At 42.2% G+C, this 22,580-nt stretch overlaps 1 protein-coding gene across 1 annotated transcript in view; it reads right to left on the reverse strand.

Moving 5' to 3' along the window:
* The window catches only part of LOC115630003 (cadherin-86C), a 204,659-nt gene that overhangs the window by 59,780 nt on the left and 122,299 nt on the right, over nucleotides 1-22,580 (reverse strand). Inside the window, exon 6 of the mRNA XM_030526630.1 lies at nucleotides 11,850-12,042. Coding sequence (XP_030382490.1) covers nucleotides 11,850-12,042 — 193 coding nt within the window. The remainder of the gene's footprint in view (nucleotides 1-11,849; nucleotides 12,043-22,580) is intronic.

Below are 22,580 nucleotides of genomic sequence, written 5' to 3' on the forward strand. Positions count from 1 at the left end.
TCTTTGCAGTTTTGATTCGAACTGATTAGTTAGTGAGCGTTCGTTCACAACCGGTCATTGCTTGCATTCATACTAAAAGTTTCGGTCTCAACCGCTCATTCTGAGTCCTTGCAGTTTTGCGTCAAGCTGACTGGTTGGTGAGGGTTCGCTTAAAACCAGTCATTGCTTGCATTCATGCAAGAAGTTTCGGTCGCAACCGCTCACTTCTAAGTTTTTGCAGTTTTGATTCGAATTAAGGGTTCGTTGAGGGCTCGTTCGCAACCAGTCATTGCTTGTCACTATACCCAAATGAAATAATCATACCGAGTATGGGTAAATACTCGAGTATGACCGAAAATGTAGTACTCGTTGCAGTTCTCTGATACATACGTACGTACATATGTCTCTATATACAAGTATATAAAACAGTTTGTCCTGACTGACTGATTGACAATCAACGCACAGCCCTAACGGTAAGAGTTAGGAACCTGAAATTTGGACTTAAGTATCCTTTCATAATATGCAACACATTGTAGGTGCACACTAAGAAAGGCTTTTGGAAAATTCGAGCCCCAAGGGGAGAAAACGAGCTTTAAAACAATTTTTTGTCAAGAACAGAAAATTTTCATTTAAATACCTTAAATACCTTCATACTGGTAACTAATAAGTTGAAAACATATGGGTAGGTCATGCATACACAAAATAAATACAATTTGAAATATTATATTGAGCCGGGTTAATACGGGCAATATCTGTTAGTACTATATACTATGTACATACATACGTGTCATGAACGAACAAGTAATTTATACAATGAAATGTTTGGGTGTGTGTATATTGTGAGTGAATTGATAAAAGTACCTCAAAGTACAAGAGACAAAGTTGTGCACTTGTAATACAGTACTGTATAACTGCACATTTTCATAGGAACTGTGTCCATGTGAATCTATGCGTTTCCTTGTGTGACCATGTATGCAGTAAAGAGTTGAGCTAAAACAGCAATATCAACAACAGCTTCGGGTAAAAGTTGGACAGAGATTACACATATGACTAACTCTTCAATTACAATCGGCCTATCATGATGCAATTGACAAACACATATCATTTGCTTATTTGGGTACAGGGTATTTCACTGTTCTCTCTTGTTGTTGTTTTTGTTGGGAAAAACTACTACATCTCTGTGTTTGCGCTCTCTTTAGTTTAGTTAAGTCTACACTTTCGTAGATTTCTTCTTTGTCCTCTTTCTGGCTCACTTTCGTAATCGTTGACCGCAATAAAACGGACGCCTGCCTTGTCCTCTAAGCTTCTGGCGCTTTTCGTTTAGCAATTAATGATTCGTTATTTTCAGAATAACAATTCAAAACACAAAGTGCGAATTGTACGGACTTTGCCTGATTTATAGTTCATAGCTTTTATGAAAACGAAGTCTTTTGTCATAAAATAATTTGACAGGTTTTCATTGTTCAAAATTAAGTTCATAGTCCTGCGTCGTGTAAGCCAGGAAGTTCGTTGAGTATCGCCACGAAGGAAAGACGTATAGTGCATAACTTCCCTACATTTTGAACATTGAAATACACTTGTATCTTGCTAGAACTAAAGGTCGTCCAAGCCGAATATAAATAAATATATTTTGTTACAACAGGTAACGATAACGTTCTCCAAAACGTAACAATAGCCAAAGTTTAATCTCTGACCAAGCTCACAATATTGAGGTTGATGTATCCTATTCAATGTATTTATTTTATAGTTATTTTTATAATTTACTTCTCTACACTTAGTACTTTGGGGACACTTCAAATTAAAAAATATAATTTTCTTCTTGTGTTCAAAGAGAGAGGTTTCCAGGAGGCCGAAAGATGGTGGAGTGGGCAAAGATCATATTGGTGGATTTCAAACCAGAGCTCCCAAAACATAAATCTTTCCCGAAAAGACAGAGATCGGCACAAGGTTCGAATCCACACAGCCGTTAACGCGCTACTTCGCCAAGGTGGCTAGGGATAAGATCCGAATTGCTGTCCTAGATATGGGCAACAAAGAGAGTCTGATCTCTCGCCACATTCGGCCATGGGTGGAAAACTGGCTGCAATGTCGTTTCCTGGAGGGCCTGGCATACAGCGGAGGCCCTCCACCAAGATGCGAAGATGCTGGAACGTCAACGAAGAATCAAGGCCATCGTTTGTCACAAAAAGCGATTGGCTGAGGCCTACAGAAAGGCAATCGCATCCCTGGAGAGGTCTACCCAGGAGCCAAGCTGATAGCCATTTATTGGTGTAACGTATCGAGCAGACCCTGAGCGAGGTTAGGGACCCTGAGTTAGGAGATTCAAGCTGATCCCAGCAAATTGTACAGGCAAGACTCGCACGTGCATTCTAACAAAGAAAGACATGAACATTTTCCTGCTTCCTCTAATATGCCATACGACAACCAGACCCTTTTCTTTAGTTCATTGATGATAGCAAACGGAAAAAGAATGATCTCCTAATTGCCTGCGACGCAAACGCTCATCAAACGAACGGGGTAAGTTACTTTTTATTTATATCCTTTCAACCAATTTATTGCTTTGCATCTCTGGATCAGATCCTACTTTCTAGGTAAAGAACCGTAGCCGGGATCTGGACCTTACCATAATCTCTGACATGCTGTACGGCAATGGCGCAAGACGGTGTATCGCCCAGTGAACAGTCCCGTCTTCGTCCTGACGGTCACCACGGGCACTTTGCCATATGCGCCTTTTGTCGTCTCCTTGACGACTCCCAGCATCCACTGCTGAGGAAGAGCGTTGTCCTCGTGGACGACTTCGACGGCTCCTTTCTCCAAATTTGGAAGCTCCACTGACCACTTCTGGAGCTGCTGCAGGCTCAGCAGGTAATCTTTGGCCCAATCGGCCCAAAACCGCTGCTTGATACCTGAGATCAGTTGCCAGCGTTTTAAGTACGTCAGTTTGGCGTCTTGTACGGGCTGCGTTAACCCTGTAGGCAGCGCTACCAGCGTTCCACCGACGAGTAGATGCGCTGGAGTGACGGCCTCTCCATCGTTTGGGCTGGCGCTGTCCGCCACGATCGGTCGCGAGTTGAGGATTGCCTCCACTTCCACCAGCACGGTTACCAGCTCGTCCTGCCGCAGCGTTGCGCTTCCGATGGCCTTTAGCAGCAACGACGCCTCCAAAAGGTTATTCCCTTTGTAGCAGCAAACGTGGCAATAGCATCGTTGTTGATGCTGAAGCTGTTGCGGAGCTCCTCCAAAATGCGTGCAGCACCCACGAAATTGGTGGCCGAATGTATTCGCTTCACAGGTCCACGGCGGCCGACAAACCTAGACAGACACATTATAAACGAGTAAACAGTCAGGTCTGTCTGTCTGTCTGTCTGGACCAGCGTGGCAATTAGTGCTATGTTAGTATAACATCACGAATCGTCATTCTTTCGGCATAAGCAATGGAAAACAAGAAAGGAATGCTAAAGTCGAGCAGGCTCAACTCTTAAATACCCTGTACCACCCCACAAAAAAGAACAAGAAAGGAATGCTAAAGCCGAGCAGGCTCAACTCTTAAATACCCTGAACCACCCCGTCAAAAAAAAATTATTAACAATTATTAAAAAAATTTAATTAAATAATAAAATTAAATATAAAATATTCCATACATGCATACATACATTTACATTTACATCAGATTCGTGTCTATTCGTGTTGGTGTACTTGTACATATTTATGTATGTGAGCATTGGAAACTTGAAACTTGATATACGGATATTTAATCACTAACTGGATGTATCTACCATTTTTAAGTTCAAAATTCCAAGAATTACGGGTGTTATAGAAAATATTGAATAGGGTGGGAATGGGGGGTGTGCATCGGGAAAAATGAACAAACTCGTCCTTTCTCGGGCTGAGGAGAATCTGTATACCAAGTTTAATTATTCTAGCTCTTATACTTTCTGAGATCCTTGCGTTCATACAGACAGACGGACATGACTATATCGACTCGGCTTGGCACTTGTTTAGCTTTGAGATCTCGTCTGCAAAAGCTGTGTGTTGTAATATGTGGACAACTGCCAAAAATGCAAACTCTTATTCAGCTGTTGTTGGCACAAGTGAGGAGTTTGTATTTGCTTTTCCGTTGATGAACCGGAATACATAGCATATAATGCGAAGAATCTTGAGGTACGACGATGAATTTTTAATTAGATCGTGACTTTGGACTTAGCTGACAACAAATAGACCGCTACGTTCTGCTCCTGTTCTACTCGAACGTAGAGACAGCACCCATCATGCATCAAAGGAACTAGTTATAGAAGTTAAGTCTGTTAATAGATGACTGGAAATTTGGTCGTCCCAAGAAAATTTTTGAAGCCAAAGCTCCTGCATTAAAATTGTTGCTTGCGTAATTATTGTGCACACCAGACCAAGTAGGTCGTATAATTTAGAAATAAACGACAGTATCGCACGTTTAGTAGGCGATATCTAAACAGAAAGGTTATCGACACAGTATCTGAATGCTCTCGGAACCGTGTTGCCGATTGCGTTCATATGTCCCAAAGATATATATTCAGTCATGAAACTTATGTACATGGCATGTACGTCTGGCTGCTTGGACAGTCTCCTCTCTAAGGCTAAAAAGCGCCTTTTTGCTGTTTCGTAGGAGCTGCGAAATGACTGCGGACTGGACTTAAACGGTAATGATATACTAAGACGGCGCGGGGGCAAGCGAGTGATCGAGTTCACAAATGACTTCTCGCAAAGCATTTGTTCTGGAGTATATATATGTGAATCAGTCAAATTTGGGACTTCTTCCAACTCCCAGAACTTGCGAACTAATGCATCTAAGGAACTTTGTTCATTATTGAGCGGAAAACTCTGATTCAAACTAATTAGTGAATCAGAACAAAGTGTAGATGAGTCAGCAGACCGACAACGTCCAGCTACAATCCAGCCTAGTGCTGTAGCTTGCAAAGCCGGAGACTCACTGGTTCCTTTAATTTGGCCTTCTCTTAATAGGTCAAAGAATACATCATTGCCAAGGAGCAGATCAATGCGTTGCGGCTTATGAAACTGAGGATCTTTTAGTTCCAGATCTTTCGGCACGTCAACGTTGACAATTACCTTTCCAGGCTGGTATGACGAGATAGTGCTCAGTACACCAAATTCAGTCATCAAGTCATAATTGCTACTACGAGACGCAATGTCTGCATGTCTGCGTCACATTGACGCACTGAAGACTTGCGTTCACCGATGCCAAGCAAATTAATATTTTTTTCTCCTTTTTAAGTTGCAAAGTTTTGGCTAGCTGCTCTGTCATAAAATTAATTTGGGACCCTGAGTCGAGCAAAGCCCTAGCAAATTGGTAGGAGCCCGATTGATCCATTACACGGACCACTGCCGTAGCCAATATGAATTGGTCAGAAACACTTTTGGCGTGATTAAAAGTCGAAGTTTGAGCTGGCTTTTCAGCTTGCGCCACAAATGATTGGCAGTTACAGCTAGCGCTGAGTCGACAGAATATTTATGCAAGAGTGTGTGATGTGTGATTCGAACATACTCTGCATGTAGTCGATTTGCATGCCTTTGTTGTGTGACCTTTCCTAAGGCAGTTTATCCACAAAGGGCAAATTTTCACGAACTTAAATCGTTCGTTGCGAATGTATAAAATGGTGCAACTACCAGTGCTATTTTGCCAGCTTTCTTTGACGCAACAAACTTTTGTTTTTGAGTCCGGGAGCAACCAGAAGATGATTCCTCAGCAGATAAGTGCTGGTAGCGTCTGTTGAGAGATGCCTCGCAATCTTCCCAAGACGGAAGTTGGCTATAGTCGAGGCTCTCTTTCCACTTTGAACGAGTATTGGGATCAACTTTACTCATGACCAAGTGTATGAGCATGACGTTAGAAATTTGCTTTTCATTACCTAAGAATAGCAGTGATTCGTAGCTAGCGCGAACGTTACCAATCAACGAACGCAAAGAACTAGCAGACCAGCTTTGCATTTTCGGAAGGTCAAATAGTTTGGCAATGCTATCAAATACGATCAGACAGCTGTTGTAGTAAACGCGCTTCAAAGCTGCCAGTGCCTTTGGATAATTTTCCTCGGTAACTTGATAAGCCTTGACCGTTCCTAGTGCCTGATTCTCTAAGCACGACAGCAAATGGTTAAACTTTTCAATGTTTGAAAGTGATTGCGTCGTTATCCACTAAATTTTCAAACAGCCCAATGAAGTTCTTATAGTTGCAGTAGCTACCACCAAACCGTGGAAACTTCATTGAGGGCAACTGTTTACTATGCGATCCAAACATTGTGGAATTTGCTACGCTGCCCCTATGGAGCTTTGGCCGTCTGCCTTTGCTCATCAAAAGCGCTTTAGTTGAGACGCAGAGAATCTCCAAGTCTTCCCTTGACACGAAGGCTGGATCAATTATGTCTAATTCTTCCTGCAGGTCAAAGGCTTTATCAATGTACCGGGACAAAATTTCCAATCGGCACTCAACTTTAAAAGGCTCGATACTGCCAGAAGTTGCCTGAATAGAAATTGTTATTCGTTCGATATCGCGAACGATATTGGCATGTGACTGAAGCAAGCCTTCGAATTTAATTGATTCAGAGTCGTCTAATGCCAGACATATTTACAAACAAAAGGTATGCAAAAGGCTGTCATAAATTATTTCAATAGTAGTACAGTGGTGCTAAATTGCTAGCCTTTACTGTTCTGCTGGCGCACACAAAACGAACACCGTACCAAACGCTGAAGTTACCAAAAAACAGCGAACTTTCCAGCTGATTTTTACCAACACCGTCAGCGCAGTCGACGACGAATGCACGCTACACGATAGCAGCGGTCAATAGTGCACCAACGATATGGGCACCGAAGCAAAGAGAGAGCGGGACGACGCCGACGCTGGTACAGTGTGACAGCAGCACAACAACAATATCGAGACGCACAAATTAGCAGAACGACAAGGCAAACCAAAACTGCCAAAATCAGTGCACGTAAACTCAGTCTCGCCTGCTGCTTATATACAACTGTAATTTTCCTACTGCACTTGTACCGAAGTATGTACCAATGTACAACGGCCGCTAGCAACGCCTTGACCAGCAGCAAGAAAGAAAGTAGAGATGAAATTAAGCAACGGCAACTTAGCGCAGTGCAGTGACCTTTTACATATACTGATTTGGCGCGACAAATTTCTAACCAACGTTTGGTTATGTGCTTATGTATTCTGTATGTACGAGTATGTACTTATGTATGTATAAAAAAGAAAGAAATAAATTCAATTGTCTACGAGAATACAAGTATGTACAAGTATGTATGTTTGTGTTTACTTTCATTATTTCATAAAGCTCCCATAGCTGTGCGTTAGTAATTATGTCTTTCTTTAATTGAGATGTCGAATGCCAAATAAATCACGGTCCACTCTATTTGCTTAATTGACAAATGAATATGAGCATATAAATTTGTTACAGTAGACACCAATGTTCACTTGGGGGCGCCAAAATGTAGGGCTTAAGTCGGTAACTTGCCGGTATGGCAAAATCAAACGGTTCACAAAAAAACTGTATGTAGAAAGAAAGACTTGTGTCTTCCTACGCGTTTTATTGACTCAAAAGAATAAAACGTTCATACAGCTTGACTTTAATATTACAAGTGCTCTTTTAATTGCAGAGAAGAATAGAAATTGCATAGAAAGGCGGCCGCCGTAAGCACAAACATAAGAGCGGCAATTGCAATGCTCGCAAGCAGCTGCAGCGTACGACACTTTTTTTCTTAAGACTATATGTTGATTTCAATTATAATTCTCTTAAATACTATTTAATACTATTTAAAACTAAGTGAAATGCCTTTACACATTCTATATGATAGTATTAGAGATTAGAGAGTTATTTCCAAACACTCGTTCTCAGACCACAGATACATTCAATTCAAATGTAAAAAAAACAAATGCAACTAGAAACCCTAGACGCACCAATTGGCTTTCGCTTTCATACCTCTTAGAGAATATCTTACCAGAAATACCCTCAAGACCCGCGTTTACCCTAACATTTATATAAAGTTTTACCACGGCTATGAAAAAATCGTGCCCCGTCGGAGTGCCGCGCTGCGCCCCTCACAATGAGGGGAAATAGCCTGCCAGAGTGTAAGAAAACACTCACACAAGCGAAACGATCCTCCTGGCAGACGTTCTGATCGGATATCGAAGGCACCTCCGATGCCGCAAGGCTATGAAAGGTACTTTAAAAAACCACCATTACATTGGGTTACTACAGAAGCCAGATAAGTCATGGACAACCTTAAGTGAAGAGCCACTCGAGCTATTTCTGAACACTTTTCTGGCTGCGCAAGTACCAAACCAACCAGTAGCACGCCAAGCACTGCTCCATCCCAAATACCTCCTGAGTTACTATCTCACAGTAAAATCTGATGGGTAATAGGAAGTAAGAAGAAGACAACATCACTCCGGGTCAGCCCATCCACTATCTTCCGCAAAATCATCTACAAAGGAACCATTCCGGAAGCATGACTCAGCTCGAAAGTGATCTTCATAACCAAAGCGGGTTAGGCCTCATTTACAACCACAAAAGATTTTCGACCTAAAAGTCTCTCGTCCTTCCTACTGAAGACGAAGCATAGTCCCCAGAAATGGCACTTCATGCTGTTATCTCAAAATTGAGAAATCTCTCACCATCAAGGAATATACCCTTGTCACATTCTTAGACATAGAAGGCGCCTTTAACACAATCACTCGCTTACATACTGGGAGTGGATAACTCTACCGTTGACTTTGTTAGACACCTCATAACCGAGTGATCCATCAGTGCTACGTTGGGGTCGTCCACAGTATCCACATACGTGGTCGAGGAACACTCAATGAGGTATCCTCTCACCCCTCCTTTCACCGCTACTATCCTTAAAAGGTATGGGGGTTGGCATTCTGTTGCTTACGCAGATGACGTAGCCATATCTTTTTCGGGAAAGTTTCCTCGCGTAAGTGATGCTTTTAGCACATTATCTATCGAATTATCGAATGTGAATGTAACGAACTTCACGTCCACAAAATTACACGTTTTAATGTGGCCTATCAGCGACAAAAAACGCTCAGCAGAGCTCTGCAAGTTCAATAGAAGCCAATGCTAGGCGACAATCAGAGCCATCACCGGGCACTGGCTGGTAGGCGTTCATGCCGCTGGGCTAGGGCTCCTGTCGCAGTTATCAAGATGAGGAAGAAACATTATCCCACCTCTGCTGCGACTGCCCAGCTCTACTGAGATCAATACAAAGATACTATTTAGAGGAGGCATTGGTTTGTACCTCCTTTGGCCCCATTATAATTAATTTGATGTAATTTAAATAATAGGCCAAGCTACGTGGCGTGTCGCGTGACGTTCCAAAGCAGCGGCCCTAAGACCGACCCCTGAGGAACTCCAGCGACGACATTAACGGTTTTGGTGCCTGATGAGGTATGATATCTAAGTAAGCGATTGCTTAGGTAACTTCTAATGGAGCGTACTAAGTGCGATGGTACCCCCTGAGCTGCAAGTGCGTTGAGGATGCATCCCCAATCTACCGAGTTGAACGCGTTTTTGACGTGGAGGGTCACCACAAGGCAGTATTCCTTTGATCCACCTTTCCACCTGTTGCCTGATATCGCCTTAGATGCGATGTCCACCACTTTGCTGATTGCGTCAATCGTGGACCTCTGTTTCCTGAACCCGAATTGGTTTGGAGATAGGCCGATGGCTGCCTCGAGCCTCACGCACAGCAGTCTCTCCAGAACCTTACCGATTGAGTCCAGGAGACAAATCGGCCTGTACGACGAGGGGTCTTCAGATGGCTTGCCAGGTTTTGGCAGCAAGACTAGGTTCTGCACCTTCCAGCAATCTGGGAATATTCCTTCTCTGATGCACTTTCCAAAGAAAGCGGCGAACGTCTCGAGGTGCATGCACAATGCCAGTTTGAGGGCGCGGTTCGGTATTGCGTCGGGGCCCGGCCCCTTTGTTGGGCTTCAGGCTGCGAGCGGCTAGTATCACTTCATCCGTCGTGACGTCGTCAATGGTGGGCGATAGTGCGCCTGTGGTGGATATCAGAAATGGCGTCTCTGGTCTCGAGGCGAATAGAGTTGCGTCAATCCGAGCGAGGTTCTCGGCATCCAGGGGTGCGTCGCGACCACCAGCATGAATGCGCTTTACTACCAGCTTATACGCCTTCCCCCAGGGATCCTGTTCTGCGGAGTCGCACAAGTCTAAAAAACATCTCTTCTTGCTTGCTAAGATAGCCCTTTTCAGCAGTCGCCTAGACTCCCGGTAGGTATCCTGCCTGAGCGAGAACAAGGGCGAACCACGTGCTCTCTGGGCCCCTCTCCTTGCACTGATGCATGATCTGAGTAGTACTGCGATATCATTATTCCACCAGTAAACTGGAACGTAGTGGCGCCTGTATGTCGAGCGTCTGACCATGCTGGCGTCGCATGCAGTACGAATTTGGGACGCGGCGTCTGGAGCCATGGTCTGCGGGTCCCCGGAGAGGCAAAAGCCACTGAGGGCTCTCGCAAATGAAGCTGGGCAGAATGACTCCAGCTTGTATGCCACGTTGTCGGGCGGTGGATTCGTAAAGTTTCGGGATGTATCGCCGACTGTAACTATGATGGCCACGTGGTCGCTTGCCGTGTAAGCGTCGCTTATAGTCCACTTGGTATGGCTGTGGAGGGAGCTGCTAGCGTACGTCAGGTCGATAATGGAACCGATGCCTGCCCTGCTGAATGTGTGTCGCGACCCAGTGTTCAGTAGCGTCAGATCCAGCCCTGAAAAAGCTTCAAGTACTGTACGACCTCGAGCTTTAGTGACGTCGCTGCCATTAAACGAGCGAAAAAAAAAAACAGGTCGTAACACTCAACCGAAAACAAAAACGAAGACAAACGAAGTGTTCTGCTCAGAACGAGATCAAGCATGCCTGCTTTTTTCGGTTATGTTCGTGATTACACCGCAAAGGGAAAAACGGTTAACAGTTATTTGCATGCTCTGGTACAGAGTATAAAAAATTAATTTAAAAAATTTAATTGATTTAAAAATTTTAATTAATTAATTAAATTAAATACAAAGTATTCAATACATGCATTCACACAAGTATTTATGTACAATTTCAACAGCATACATTTGCATCAGAATCGTATAGAAGAAAGTAAAGAAATAAGTCAAAGCACCAACAGCAACGACAGCTGCCGGCAGAGCTTGGGGAGAACTTCAGCAGAGCTTCGGCAGAGATTATGTATATAATATATATAATTGTATATATATAATTTACCTATCATGATGAAACTAGGCATACGGATTCATAATCACTAACTGGAGATATTTGCCCAATTTGAGTACGGTCCATTCTGAGACATTTATAGCCATATAGTTGTTGTTGCTGTTGTTGTTTAACCTTGTGCTGCGTACATACACGCATATAAACACGCAGAGACACGATTCTGTAGTAAATTTAATCTATTGAAATTTTACATACACACTTATGTAGTATATATGCATTGTGTTGAATATTTTATATTTAATTAATCAATTAATTTTTTTAAATAATTGTTTTTTAAATTTTTTTGTGGAGAGTACAGGGTATTTTACTGTCGGGCTTGACGACTGTAGCGTTCTATCTTGTGTTCTACTGGGTATCCTATAGAAACATTTCAGGAAATGAGCTCAATGAGAGAAGAGGAACATATAATTGTAAGCAAAACAACTTACTAGTCCTGCAAATGCAGACATTACCTGCTAGAGCGGACAAGTATTCTCTAAGCTCATTTTTATTGAACTCTGAAATATTAGTCTATAATGAGGAATGTTCAGGTGAATCGCTCTTTATACATACCTATTGTAGAAATGATGAATACTTACTGATCATTTTCAAAATAAGGTGGTGAGTTAGTACGATCAGGCAGAAACAATGCTAATTGAACTGTAGTTGCCATTGATGATGGCTCTTTAGGGTCAACCTTAACTTCTTCCGCAATTACAGATAGTAGAACAGGATCACCTGCATGTATAATTGATGCGATTTCATCTATGGGACGCATTAGAAAAATTTCACCTGTAATATAATTTAGAATATTATTATTAAGTAAAATATATTGTTGAATAGCAAATATAATTATAGTATAAAATATAATTGTAGTACGTTCGTTTTTTAAGACAAAGTCTGACTTATCTCAATAGATAGTTCTTCTTTTACTTAATATAGTTTGACTAATTATAGTATGTGATAAAATTAATTTTACTCATAAAAATCAATCAAAAACTTAAAATAAACTCGTGTTGCCTAGGGACTTGGAGGGGGTGCATACTAAGTTTGGTTAATGTACGCCCAGCCGATTCCAAAATCCATGCGTTCATTCAGATGGACGGACATGTCTAGATAAATTTCTCTCGTCATGCTGAACTCGCTCTTGGGGTTTTCGTCCAGATTGCCATTCGCTTGTTCTTACAATTTTGGTTGTTCGCCGAAGTCAGTCTTCGGGCCTTGGTGCGTGCCTTGCTGTCGATTCTCCTGAGTACCACCTCCTCATGTCCGTAGAGTAGGAGGATTTGGAGATGACTCGTTCCTGTCCATCGGCCTCCTGCGTTACTCCCGTACCGATCGGTTAACAATCGGTAAAATAGATCAGCAGAAAATCAATAGACATACAACAAAAATGTAAGAAACCAGGCTGAAATCAGACGCGATAATGAAAGTGATGAGCAATGCAAAGAACGCCTTCGAGCTAATGCATTGAGACTGGCCCGTCAACGAGTCACCGGCACATTCAAAACCCGTGAACAACAGCGTTCGCAAGTATATCGAGCATTGACACGTGCATCACTTCTTCGCCTTGTGTTTAAATATGAGTCTGACATCGACTATTTGTCACATTCACAAATTTTAAATTGGTGTCAGGCATCGGCATTAAAGAACCAATTTGATGATACTCTTGGCACTTAATATTAAAGGTTGATTGAAAATTGCAACCATCCTCATTCTGAGCTCCAAATGATCCCACAAAAATTTTTCGGGAATTTTTAAACCTCGCCTGTTTTGCCATGAGTTTTGATTAGAAACACTAACAAAGACATTTTTCCAAATAAAAATCATTAGAATATAATTGTTCTTATAGTTTTTCTGGACAATCTTCATCAAAAGTATTTTGCATATTTAAATATAAATAAATTATTAAATCATCAAATTACTAAATTATAGTTAAAACACAAATCACATTCAGCATTCACACATAGCATCCAAAACAACCGCACAATAGAGATGCCCCATTGGCCCAAATAGAACATTACATTTTTCGAACATCACTTTTGGCTGAGTTAAGTCTGAATTCCTGAGTCAAACGAAAATAAAAAAATAAAATAACGAACTGACGCAATTCTTATTTCAAATAAGTACCAAATAAATGTGTATTAATTAAATGAACTTGCCAAAAAATGTGTGTCGCCGAGTGGCAAGGTCAAGATGCATCTAAATTTTTCTAATTTCTGAATTCAATTTCAAATGCTAATTTTTTATAGGGGAACACATAGATCGCCACAACAGGACGCAATTCCGTCCAATTTATGGAAGCACAGACATTGCGCAAAATTCCAAATGTTACAAATAAATTTAAGTTTTAATAAGCAACATAAGTGGAATTCTTTAGTAGGAGCAGGTGAGCTTCTCAAACATTTGCGTTGTATATTTTCAGCATTTAATTGGCGTTCCCGCAAATTCTTGCTGGCTAATATTAATGAAAATGGCATATTTGTTTGTTATTTAACTAAGTACGTTACAGAATTTAAACCCAATTAGTCAGTCAAAAATATTTATATATAATTTGTCGGTGTTTTCTGTGGCACACAGTATGACAAACTGTGATTCAAAGGTGAAATGCGATATTTTAGGATGAACATGCGTACACCACAAGACACTACATAATGCTTTGCCCAAAAGCCAGCCAACTTTAAACAAGACGACAAGTCAAGACACGAAGAAAACAGCACCAATGTTAACTTGCGTTTCAGCATCGCTTAGCCAATATTTGAAAATTATTCCTGTAGTACTTTATGGCCCAAATGGCAGATGCGAAACTTTTGCTATGTTTGATGAAGGGAGCGCTATTACATTATTGGAAGAAAATATTAGGTTTGACTGGTCAACGTCAACCTTTAAACTTGCAGTGGCACGATCAAAATGTGATCACGGTAATGTATGTACACATGTAAAAAATAGTTTTGAGATTGCTACTGGTAAAGACAAAGTAAGATACACCGTAAAGGGTGCACAGACAGTGCAGAAATTGAGCCTGCATAATTGCATATTTACATAGCAATTGCGTCTGTGTGAGTGTATGTATGCCTATGCGCATCTATTCGTGTCTGTGTAAGCATTTTCGCAGTCAACCAAACAGCAACATCAACAACAGCCGCGGGCAGCGCTTGAGCAGCGATGCAGCAGCAAATATATTTATGGCTATAACTTTTCGTTAAATCGGTCTATCATAGTGAAACTTGGCATACGGACACATAATAACTAACTGGGGGTATTTCCAAAATTTTAGTTCGAAATTCCAAGAACTACGGGAGTTACGATTTGCATGGGAGAGGGGGGAGGGAGGGAAATTCCAGAATAAACATTTCCTGCGTATTCACATAAGGCATCTGGGACTAAAATTTGGTGTCTTATAGTCTCCGAGATATAGGCGATTATACGAATGGAAAATCGGGAAAACCCCCCCAAAATTTGGTGTCTCTATCTCTTATAGTCTCTGAGATCCAGGTGTTCATACGGACGGACAGACGGACAGACAGACAGACATGGCTAGATCGACTCGTCTTGTCACGCTGATCAAGAATATATATACTTTGTGGGGTCTGCCACGCCTCCTTCTGCCTGTTACATTTTTCAGCTCCCGCAAACCTAATATACTCTTGTACATTTCATGTACAGAGTATAAAATTTATTTAACATTTTTAAAAGTAATTTTTTGTTTGTTTAGTACATTTGGCATTAGGGTTTCCATTAGTAACTTTATGCAGCAACAACAAATTACAAAGAACGCAAATATTAAATAGTTGGGGACATCATATACACACACTCACACATAGAACAAGCAACAGTTCGTGTCTATGTATGAAAATGTAAAGAGAAACATGCATGCATATGTACATACATATGTATGTATGTATGCGTGTGTACGTACATATATAGCATGTATGTACATTCGTATGTATGTATATATGCATACACTAGCAGGTATTGCCCGTCTTAACCCGGCTCAATATGTTTCCAATTGTATTTATTTTGTTTTCACCTTATAACTTACCAGTAGGAAGGCATTTAAGGTATTTAAATGAACATTTTCTGTTCTTGACAAAAAATTGTTCAGTAGTCCGTTACATTTTTGTTCTTGACAAACTATTCCGTTAAACGAACATGACCACTATAACTAATATTTTTTAAAGCTTGTTTTCCCCCCGTTGGAGCTAGAATTTTCCAAAAGCCTTTCTTAGTGTGCTCCTACACTATGATGGATACTATGAAACGATACTTGAGTCCAAATTTAAATTCACATTTGAGTCTTTTCGTGCCATCTACGGCCACGCACAAACTCGGAATATGAAACACGGCACTCGTGTCAATGCCGTGCAGCGATGAGCCACGATCAAAAAGCACTGGCACCGATACCATCAAAATATCGAAGTTTGAATGCAATAAGCAGAATATTTAAATAATGAAATCGAATTATTTATTGAGATCAAAATAAGAACAAATCATATACATACATACATACATCTGCCCGCAATGCGAAGCAGAATATGCGTAGCTTCGTTATTCGGTTTCTGCTTTACTATCGCTTACGCAGTCGTTGCCTAGCGACGGTAACTGTAACATTTATACATTAATACGAATGTACATACATGCTATATTTATACACAGGCATACATACATATGTACATATGTTTCTCTTTACTTTTTCAACCGTACGTAAAGAACCGCACACATAGACACGAACTGTTGCTTGTTGTGTGTGTGAGTGTGTGTATGTGATGTCCCCAACTATTTGATATTTATTGTTGCTGCATAAAGTTATTAATGAAAACACTAATGCCAAATGCACTAAACAAAGAAAAAATTACTTTTAAAAATGTTATATTATATAATTTTCAATTAATTAACATTTCTTGCTCTGTCAGTGCAAGACGAATGTACATACATACATATGTAGATACATATGTACATACATAGATGTGCACATACATATGTTTCTATGGACATTCACACATTAGTGTCTCACATTTTGCTTTGGCTATTTCAATCGTTTGCACGCAACTACACGAACAGCTGTTTGCATGTGTGTGTATGTATACTTAGTTTGTTCTGCCAGCTTTTGTAAAATGCATATTTTGAAAATCCTTGAATGCAAAGTTGTAGATTTAGTTACGTAGATTACATTATCCAAATTTTAAATCGATCGGACTAAATTTATAACACAAACTTTTCATTTTAAATAGTGAATAAATATTAAAATAATTCAAGCTCCAACACAAAATTCGATACTTGAGCCCAAATTTCAGCTTCATAGCTCTTGCTGTTGGCGCAGATGCTGCTTTAGATTAAGACAGTTTAAGATAATTATTTGAATTTTAGTTTAGGGCGAGAAGAGAGCGCGAGAGCGGCCGTTTGCGGACGTCGCCTCGCGACCAAACGGAAGTTCCTGAGCCAAAGTCGACTTCACAGGTACTGTGCTAAAGTTTGAAAGCGGAATTTAACCAGCGAATTGCTTATTTCGGCCTTCAACTTTCAACCTTTGGTACATACGTGACCATAATATAATACGGTAGATAGTTGAGCATAATTAACACAAATATAAATCGTATGTCGTACTAATATTAAATAAAAGTGAACCGCTATAGGCAATTATTTAAAGTGCCAATTTATTGTCGTTTGATTTTGTTATACATACAAGTACATACATACAAAAATATACACAGCCACTTTTACATACGGCATCCCCCCCACGTCAATCTCAGCCAACCGTCGGCAGTTTTCGTTTGTTGCTTGCTCTCGTTGTTCTCATCAAATTCGCCGTTGTCGTTGTTACATATGTACATATATACCGACATACTCGCATACATAACTTAGCTAATACATTGCTGTCGTGTTCGCGCTTAAGCTGCTGCATTTTTTGTTTGCCTGCGCTTCGCATAATACATGCATAAAAATTAGCTGTTCTGCTAACGCACACAAGGCATTTGTATTAGAATTATTCTTTTCTTTTGTGGCCACTTTCGCTGCTGCTTCCAAAAGTATTGCCTTCGACGGTCAGTCAACTGCAGTTATTCTCGTTTTCGTTCGCACTGCTAGACGACCATCTGTTGCGCTCGCCTACACTTGCTGAGAACAGCATATTATTATCGATTTCTCGTATGTCACTCAATATGAGTAAGGACTTGATCGAAGAACTTAAAAGAAAGCGCGAGGGCTGTATGAGGAGTATATGTCGTATGCAACGGCAATTAAAAGAAGGCTCGATTTCGTTAGAGCCAATCGAGTTAGAATGCAGGTTAGAGCTTTTAACAACTCATATAGAAACTGCAAATATATTGCAAAGCAAAATTGAAGCGAAAGATACAGAAGATGACTACCGTGAAGAGTTGGAAGAAACTTGCATTATGACCAAATCCTTATTAAAAGGCCAGCTGGAAAAACTAAGAAGAAAAAGCATCGACAATTCAAGTTCGGCAAACGGTATTGCACCGCCTACTTCAAAAAAGCCAAGGTGTCGATTGCCAGCGGTCGCTCTTCCAACTTTAAGCGGCAAGCATTCTGAATTTAAAAATGTAATGAGTCTTTTTGAAACTTTTGTTCACAATGATGACACACTGCATGATATTGAAAAATTCAATCACTTAATATCATGTTTGGCTGGTGACGCTTTAGGCACAGTTCGCGCCTTCCAAGTGACGGAAGACAATTATAGCAAAGCCATTGAAAGTCTAAAGCGGGTGTACGATAATGACTGCCTAATATTTTTCGATAACATATCGACACTTTTCAATCTGCAAAAGATTTCCCAGCCATCTGCGTCAGCTTTGAGAAGCCTGATCGACACAGTGTTGGCCACCTATGACTCACTTCTGTCAATTGGTGATGACAAGAAAATCGCTAATGCCATTTTAATTTATTTAGTTATGGGCAAAGTCGATCCTACCACAAAAAAGAAGTGGGAAGAGCAGCTCGACTACACAAAGCTCCCACTATGGCGAGATTGTGAGACTGCTCTTAACAGACGCTACCAGCATATTGTTGCTGAAGAAGCTAGTAAAGCTCAAGCGAAGGGGAGCCAGTCGAGCAATAACACTCAGACTCAAAAAGTCAAAAATGCTAGCAGGATAAATCATTCGTTCGTTGCTGCCAAAAACGAACAGAATAACCTTTGTCAGTTTTGCAATTCAGCTGACCATTCGATTGGCAACTACCAGGCATATATTGCCTTGTCAGTGCAGCAAAGGTTTGACTTCGCTAAAGGTGCGCCTTTTTGCATAAACTGTCTTCGAAGAGGCCACACAGTAGCGAAGTGTAAGGCAAAGAAATGTAGCGTGTGCCAACGTTCTCATCACACACTGCTACATATTTATACTGCTAGCACAAATCTTGCGTTACCACCACCCTCTCAGCCACCACATCTTCAAGATAGCTCTTCCACTTCGCATGCCATGCATGCGACTGCTTCGGATAGAGTGGTTCTTGCAACAGCAGTCGTGAGCGTTAAAACGAAAAGTGGCGATTTCGTTTTAGCAAGAGCATTGTTAGATTCTGGGTCACAAGTCAACTTTGTGACTGAGGATCTAGCTCAAAAGCTACAGCTCAGACGAGAGGATACGTGTATGGTCTTGCGCGGCATTGGAGACACCAATGAGCGTGCCAAGAAAAGAATTCATACAGTGGTGAAGTCGCGTGTCAATTGTAGCGAGTTTTCCGCAGATTTTTGGATCTTGGGATCGATTTCTGGTTATCATCCCGATCAAGCGGTGAACACCAGCGGGTGGAGGGTCCCCAAAAATATTCAATTGGCCGATCCTCAATTCCATAAACCGCAAAAAATTGATATGCTAATTGGAGCAGAGTCATTCTTCGACTTATTGTCGGTAGGCCAAATAAAGCAAGGCCCTGAGTCTCCCACATTACAAAAAACGCTTCTCGGCTGGATAGTGTCAGGCAGATGCTCTACTCAACCTACAACGAGTATAGAAGGAGCAGTGAATTTAAGTTGCCAAGAAGAACAATTACTTTCGATAGACTCAACGATACAAAAGTTTTGGTCCATTGAGGACTTGCCTAATAATTCGAAAGTTCTCTCACCTGAGCAACAGCTTTGTGAACAACACTTTGTTGATAATACAAAAATCTTGTCGTCTGGTCAATTTCAGGTACGGTTACCTTTTAAATCTGACCCAAAAAGTCTTGGCTCGTCGTATGAAATTGCGAAACGTCGTTTTTTGTCGCTTGAAAGGAGGTTGTCAAAAGACCCTCAAATGAAAAGCATGTATCTGGAATTTATGGACGAGTATGTTTCGCTCGGTCACATGTCCTCAACGGACAACAAAATTCCAGATACTCCACACTATTTTATTCCGCATCAGTGTGTCCTGCGGCCTCAAAGCACGTCGACGAGATTGCGTTGAATGATACCTTAATGGTCGGTCCAACAATTCAGGAGGAGCTTTATTCTACGCTGCTTCGTTTTCGTTTGCGAAAGTTCGCCTTAGCGGCAGACATTAAAAAAATGTACAGTAAGGTGATGGTGCACGAATCAGATAGAAACTATCAGCTCATAGTGTGGCGAAGAGATCAATCTGAGTTTTTGAAAATCTTCAGGTTAAACACTGTAACATATGGCACGTCCCCAGCTTCGTTCTTGGCGGTGCGGTGTTTAACAAGGCTGAGTGAAATGGTCCGTTCCTCACATCCAACAGCTGCTGAAGTTATTCGGAGCGACTTTTATGTCGACGATATGTTAACTGGTGCTGAAAGCGTTGAACAGCTAAAAAAGCTTCGAGCAGAAGTGTCGCACGTTCTTCAAAGTGCAGGCTTCGAATTGGCAAAGTGGTTTTCGAACTGCTTGCAACTGTCCACATTTGATAGCACAGTTATTCCAGTAGCCACAGTCGGCTCAGACCCAACCAAAACGCTCGGCGTTATGTGGTTGCCGAAGGAAGATGTATTTCAGTTCCAGTTGGAAAATTCCTTCCTAGATCTCCGCTCGACAAAACGGAACATATTATTGGTGACTGCCACGCTTTTCGATCCTCTGGGCCTTCTTTGCTGCAAGATTTGTGGCTACAAAAACTAGATTGGGACGAATCCATCCCTGAGAATCTTCATACAGTTTGGGACTCATTTAAGCAGAATTTGTTGAGCCTCAGCGGTATTCAAGTCCCTAGATTCGTCCATACAGATACGCAGTCACCCATTCAAATACATGCGTTCGCCGATGCCTCAATGCGAGCTTATGGCGCCTGTATTTATGTTCGTGTTTCGACTGCGAATGGTTGGAAAGTGTCACTTTTGACCTCAAAATCCAAAGTAGCTCCACTCAAGACGAAAACTTTGCCTCGTCTTGAGCTGTGTGCAGCTCACCTTCTCGCAGATCTTTTTCGTCAAGTCCGCCCGTTGCTTAATTTTCCAATAGACAGGATAGTTATGTGGACTGACTCGGAAATAACGCTCCACTGGATCAAGTCACATCCATCGGCATGGTCAGTTTTCGTTTCGAACAGGGTTTCTCAAATCCAAGAGTGGACCGAGAATGCAACGTGGCGACATGTCCCAACGAAATCCAACCCAGCAGACATCGTGTCCAGAGGATGTAATGTAGACGAGTTGCGTAGCTCCATTTGGTTTACAGGGCCAGCCTTCCTCATGGAATCGGAAGAAAATTGGCCTGTGAATGCTCACTTCGAGCCGCCTAAAAACTGCCCTAGAAATTCGTAAGTCTGCTGTAGTTTTACTCGCAGATCGGCAAGCCAATTACATTCTCGACGTTATCGAAAGCTACTCGTCACATTCAAAATTTCTGAGGGTGTTCGTTTGGGTTTTTCGATTTATACAAAGGTGCAGAAAGGTCTCGAAGCCCTTTGATCCTATAGCCAAGCCAAGCGAACTCAATTTGGTATTCAACAAAATTGTTCAAGTCATCCAGGACAATGAGTTCGGTGACGAAATCGACATGGTTCGAAAAAAGAGAACACTTAACGCTAACTTACAGCGTCTGAGTCCATTTCTACATGAGTTTAGAGAAGACGGTTTCTTGTTTTCCTTGCTGAGAGTGGGGGGAAGATTATTAAATGCTCCTATCCCGTACGAGGCCAAGTTTCCGTTGTTGCTTTCTAAAAAGTCGCAATTCATAAGATCGTACGTATCTTATTTGCATGTGTCAAATTGCCATGCTGGCCCTAGATCACTGGTGAGCCTACTTCGTGAGCGAGTTTGGCTGGTTAACGCTCAGGAAGTGTGTCGCCGAACAATACGTTCGTGCATCCTCTGCTTCAAATGGAAGCCCCGGTTGGCCTCCCAAGTAATGGGAAATCTTCCGGCAGACAGGCTCCAGCCTTTCCACCCGTTCGAAGTATGTGGTGTTGATTTTTGTGGCCCTATAAGCACAACGCTCCGCATCCATGGCAAGCCACCGTACAAGTCGTACGTGGCTCTTTTCGTTTGTTTTGCCTCGAAAGCGGTTCACTTAGAGCTTGTGTCAGATCTAACCACTGATGCTTTTCTCTTGGCTTTTGAAAGGTTCGTCGGCAGGAGAGGCGTCCCTCGCAAAGTTTACTGCGACAACGCAACGAACTTCGTGGGAGCCGACAGGAAGCTGCAGGAGTTCCGAGCGAGATGGGAGAAGGAGGCGGAAGGCGTACGCGAATTCGCATCAAGAAAAAGATGCGAGTTTGCGTACATACCACCCAGAGCACCTCACTTAGGCGGTCTATGGGAGGCAGGTGTCAAGTCTGCAAAGCACCTGTTCCTACGGACGGTGGGCAATGCGCTCCTGACCGCAGAAGAGCTCGGAACACTCCTGGCGAGCATCGAGGCGGTGCTGAACTCTCGGCCACTGGGACCACTCAGCGCGGACCCCAGCGACGGCGAGGCGCTAACCCCGGGCCACATCCTAATCGGGCGGCCTCTTCTGGCGACTCCAACTCCACCGCTCCCGGACATCGACAGCCAAACCTGCTTAAGGCGATGGCGCAATGCCTTGTGTCTCAAGCACAGGTTTTGGCAGCGATGGTCCCGGGAGTACATTTCGAGCCTCCAGGTGCGAGCGAAGTGGTTCCAGGAGGAACCCAACGTCGTCGTGGGACAACTCGTCGTGGTGGCCGAAGACAACGTGCCGCCACAAAAGTGGGTACTTGGCAGGGTCACCACGACTCACGCCGGGACAGACGGGAAGGTGCGGGTGGCCGACGTCGCCACGAGTAGTGGCAATCTACGGAGGGCTATTCATCGGCTGGCGCCATTGCCCGTTGAAGGACGATGTCCCTCCAAGGGGGCCGGTCTTGACGCAGATGCTGCCTTAGATTAAGATAGTTTAAGAGAAATATTTGAATTTT

This window comes from Scaptodrosophila lebanonensis, unplaced genomic scaffold (genome assembly GCF_003285725.1).
Source record: "Scaptodrosophila lebanonensis strain 11010-0011.00,11010-0021.00 unplaced genomic scaffold, SlebRS2 tig00000205-arrow-arrow-pilon, whole genome shotgun sequence".
Classification (NCBI taxonomy): domain Eukaryota; kingdom Metazoa; phylum Arthropoda; class Insecta; order Diptera; family Drosophilidae; genus Scaptodrosophila; species Scaptodrosophila lebanonensis.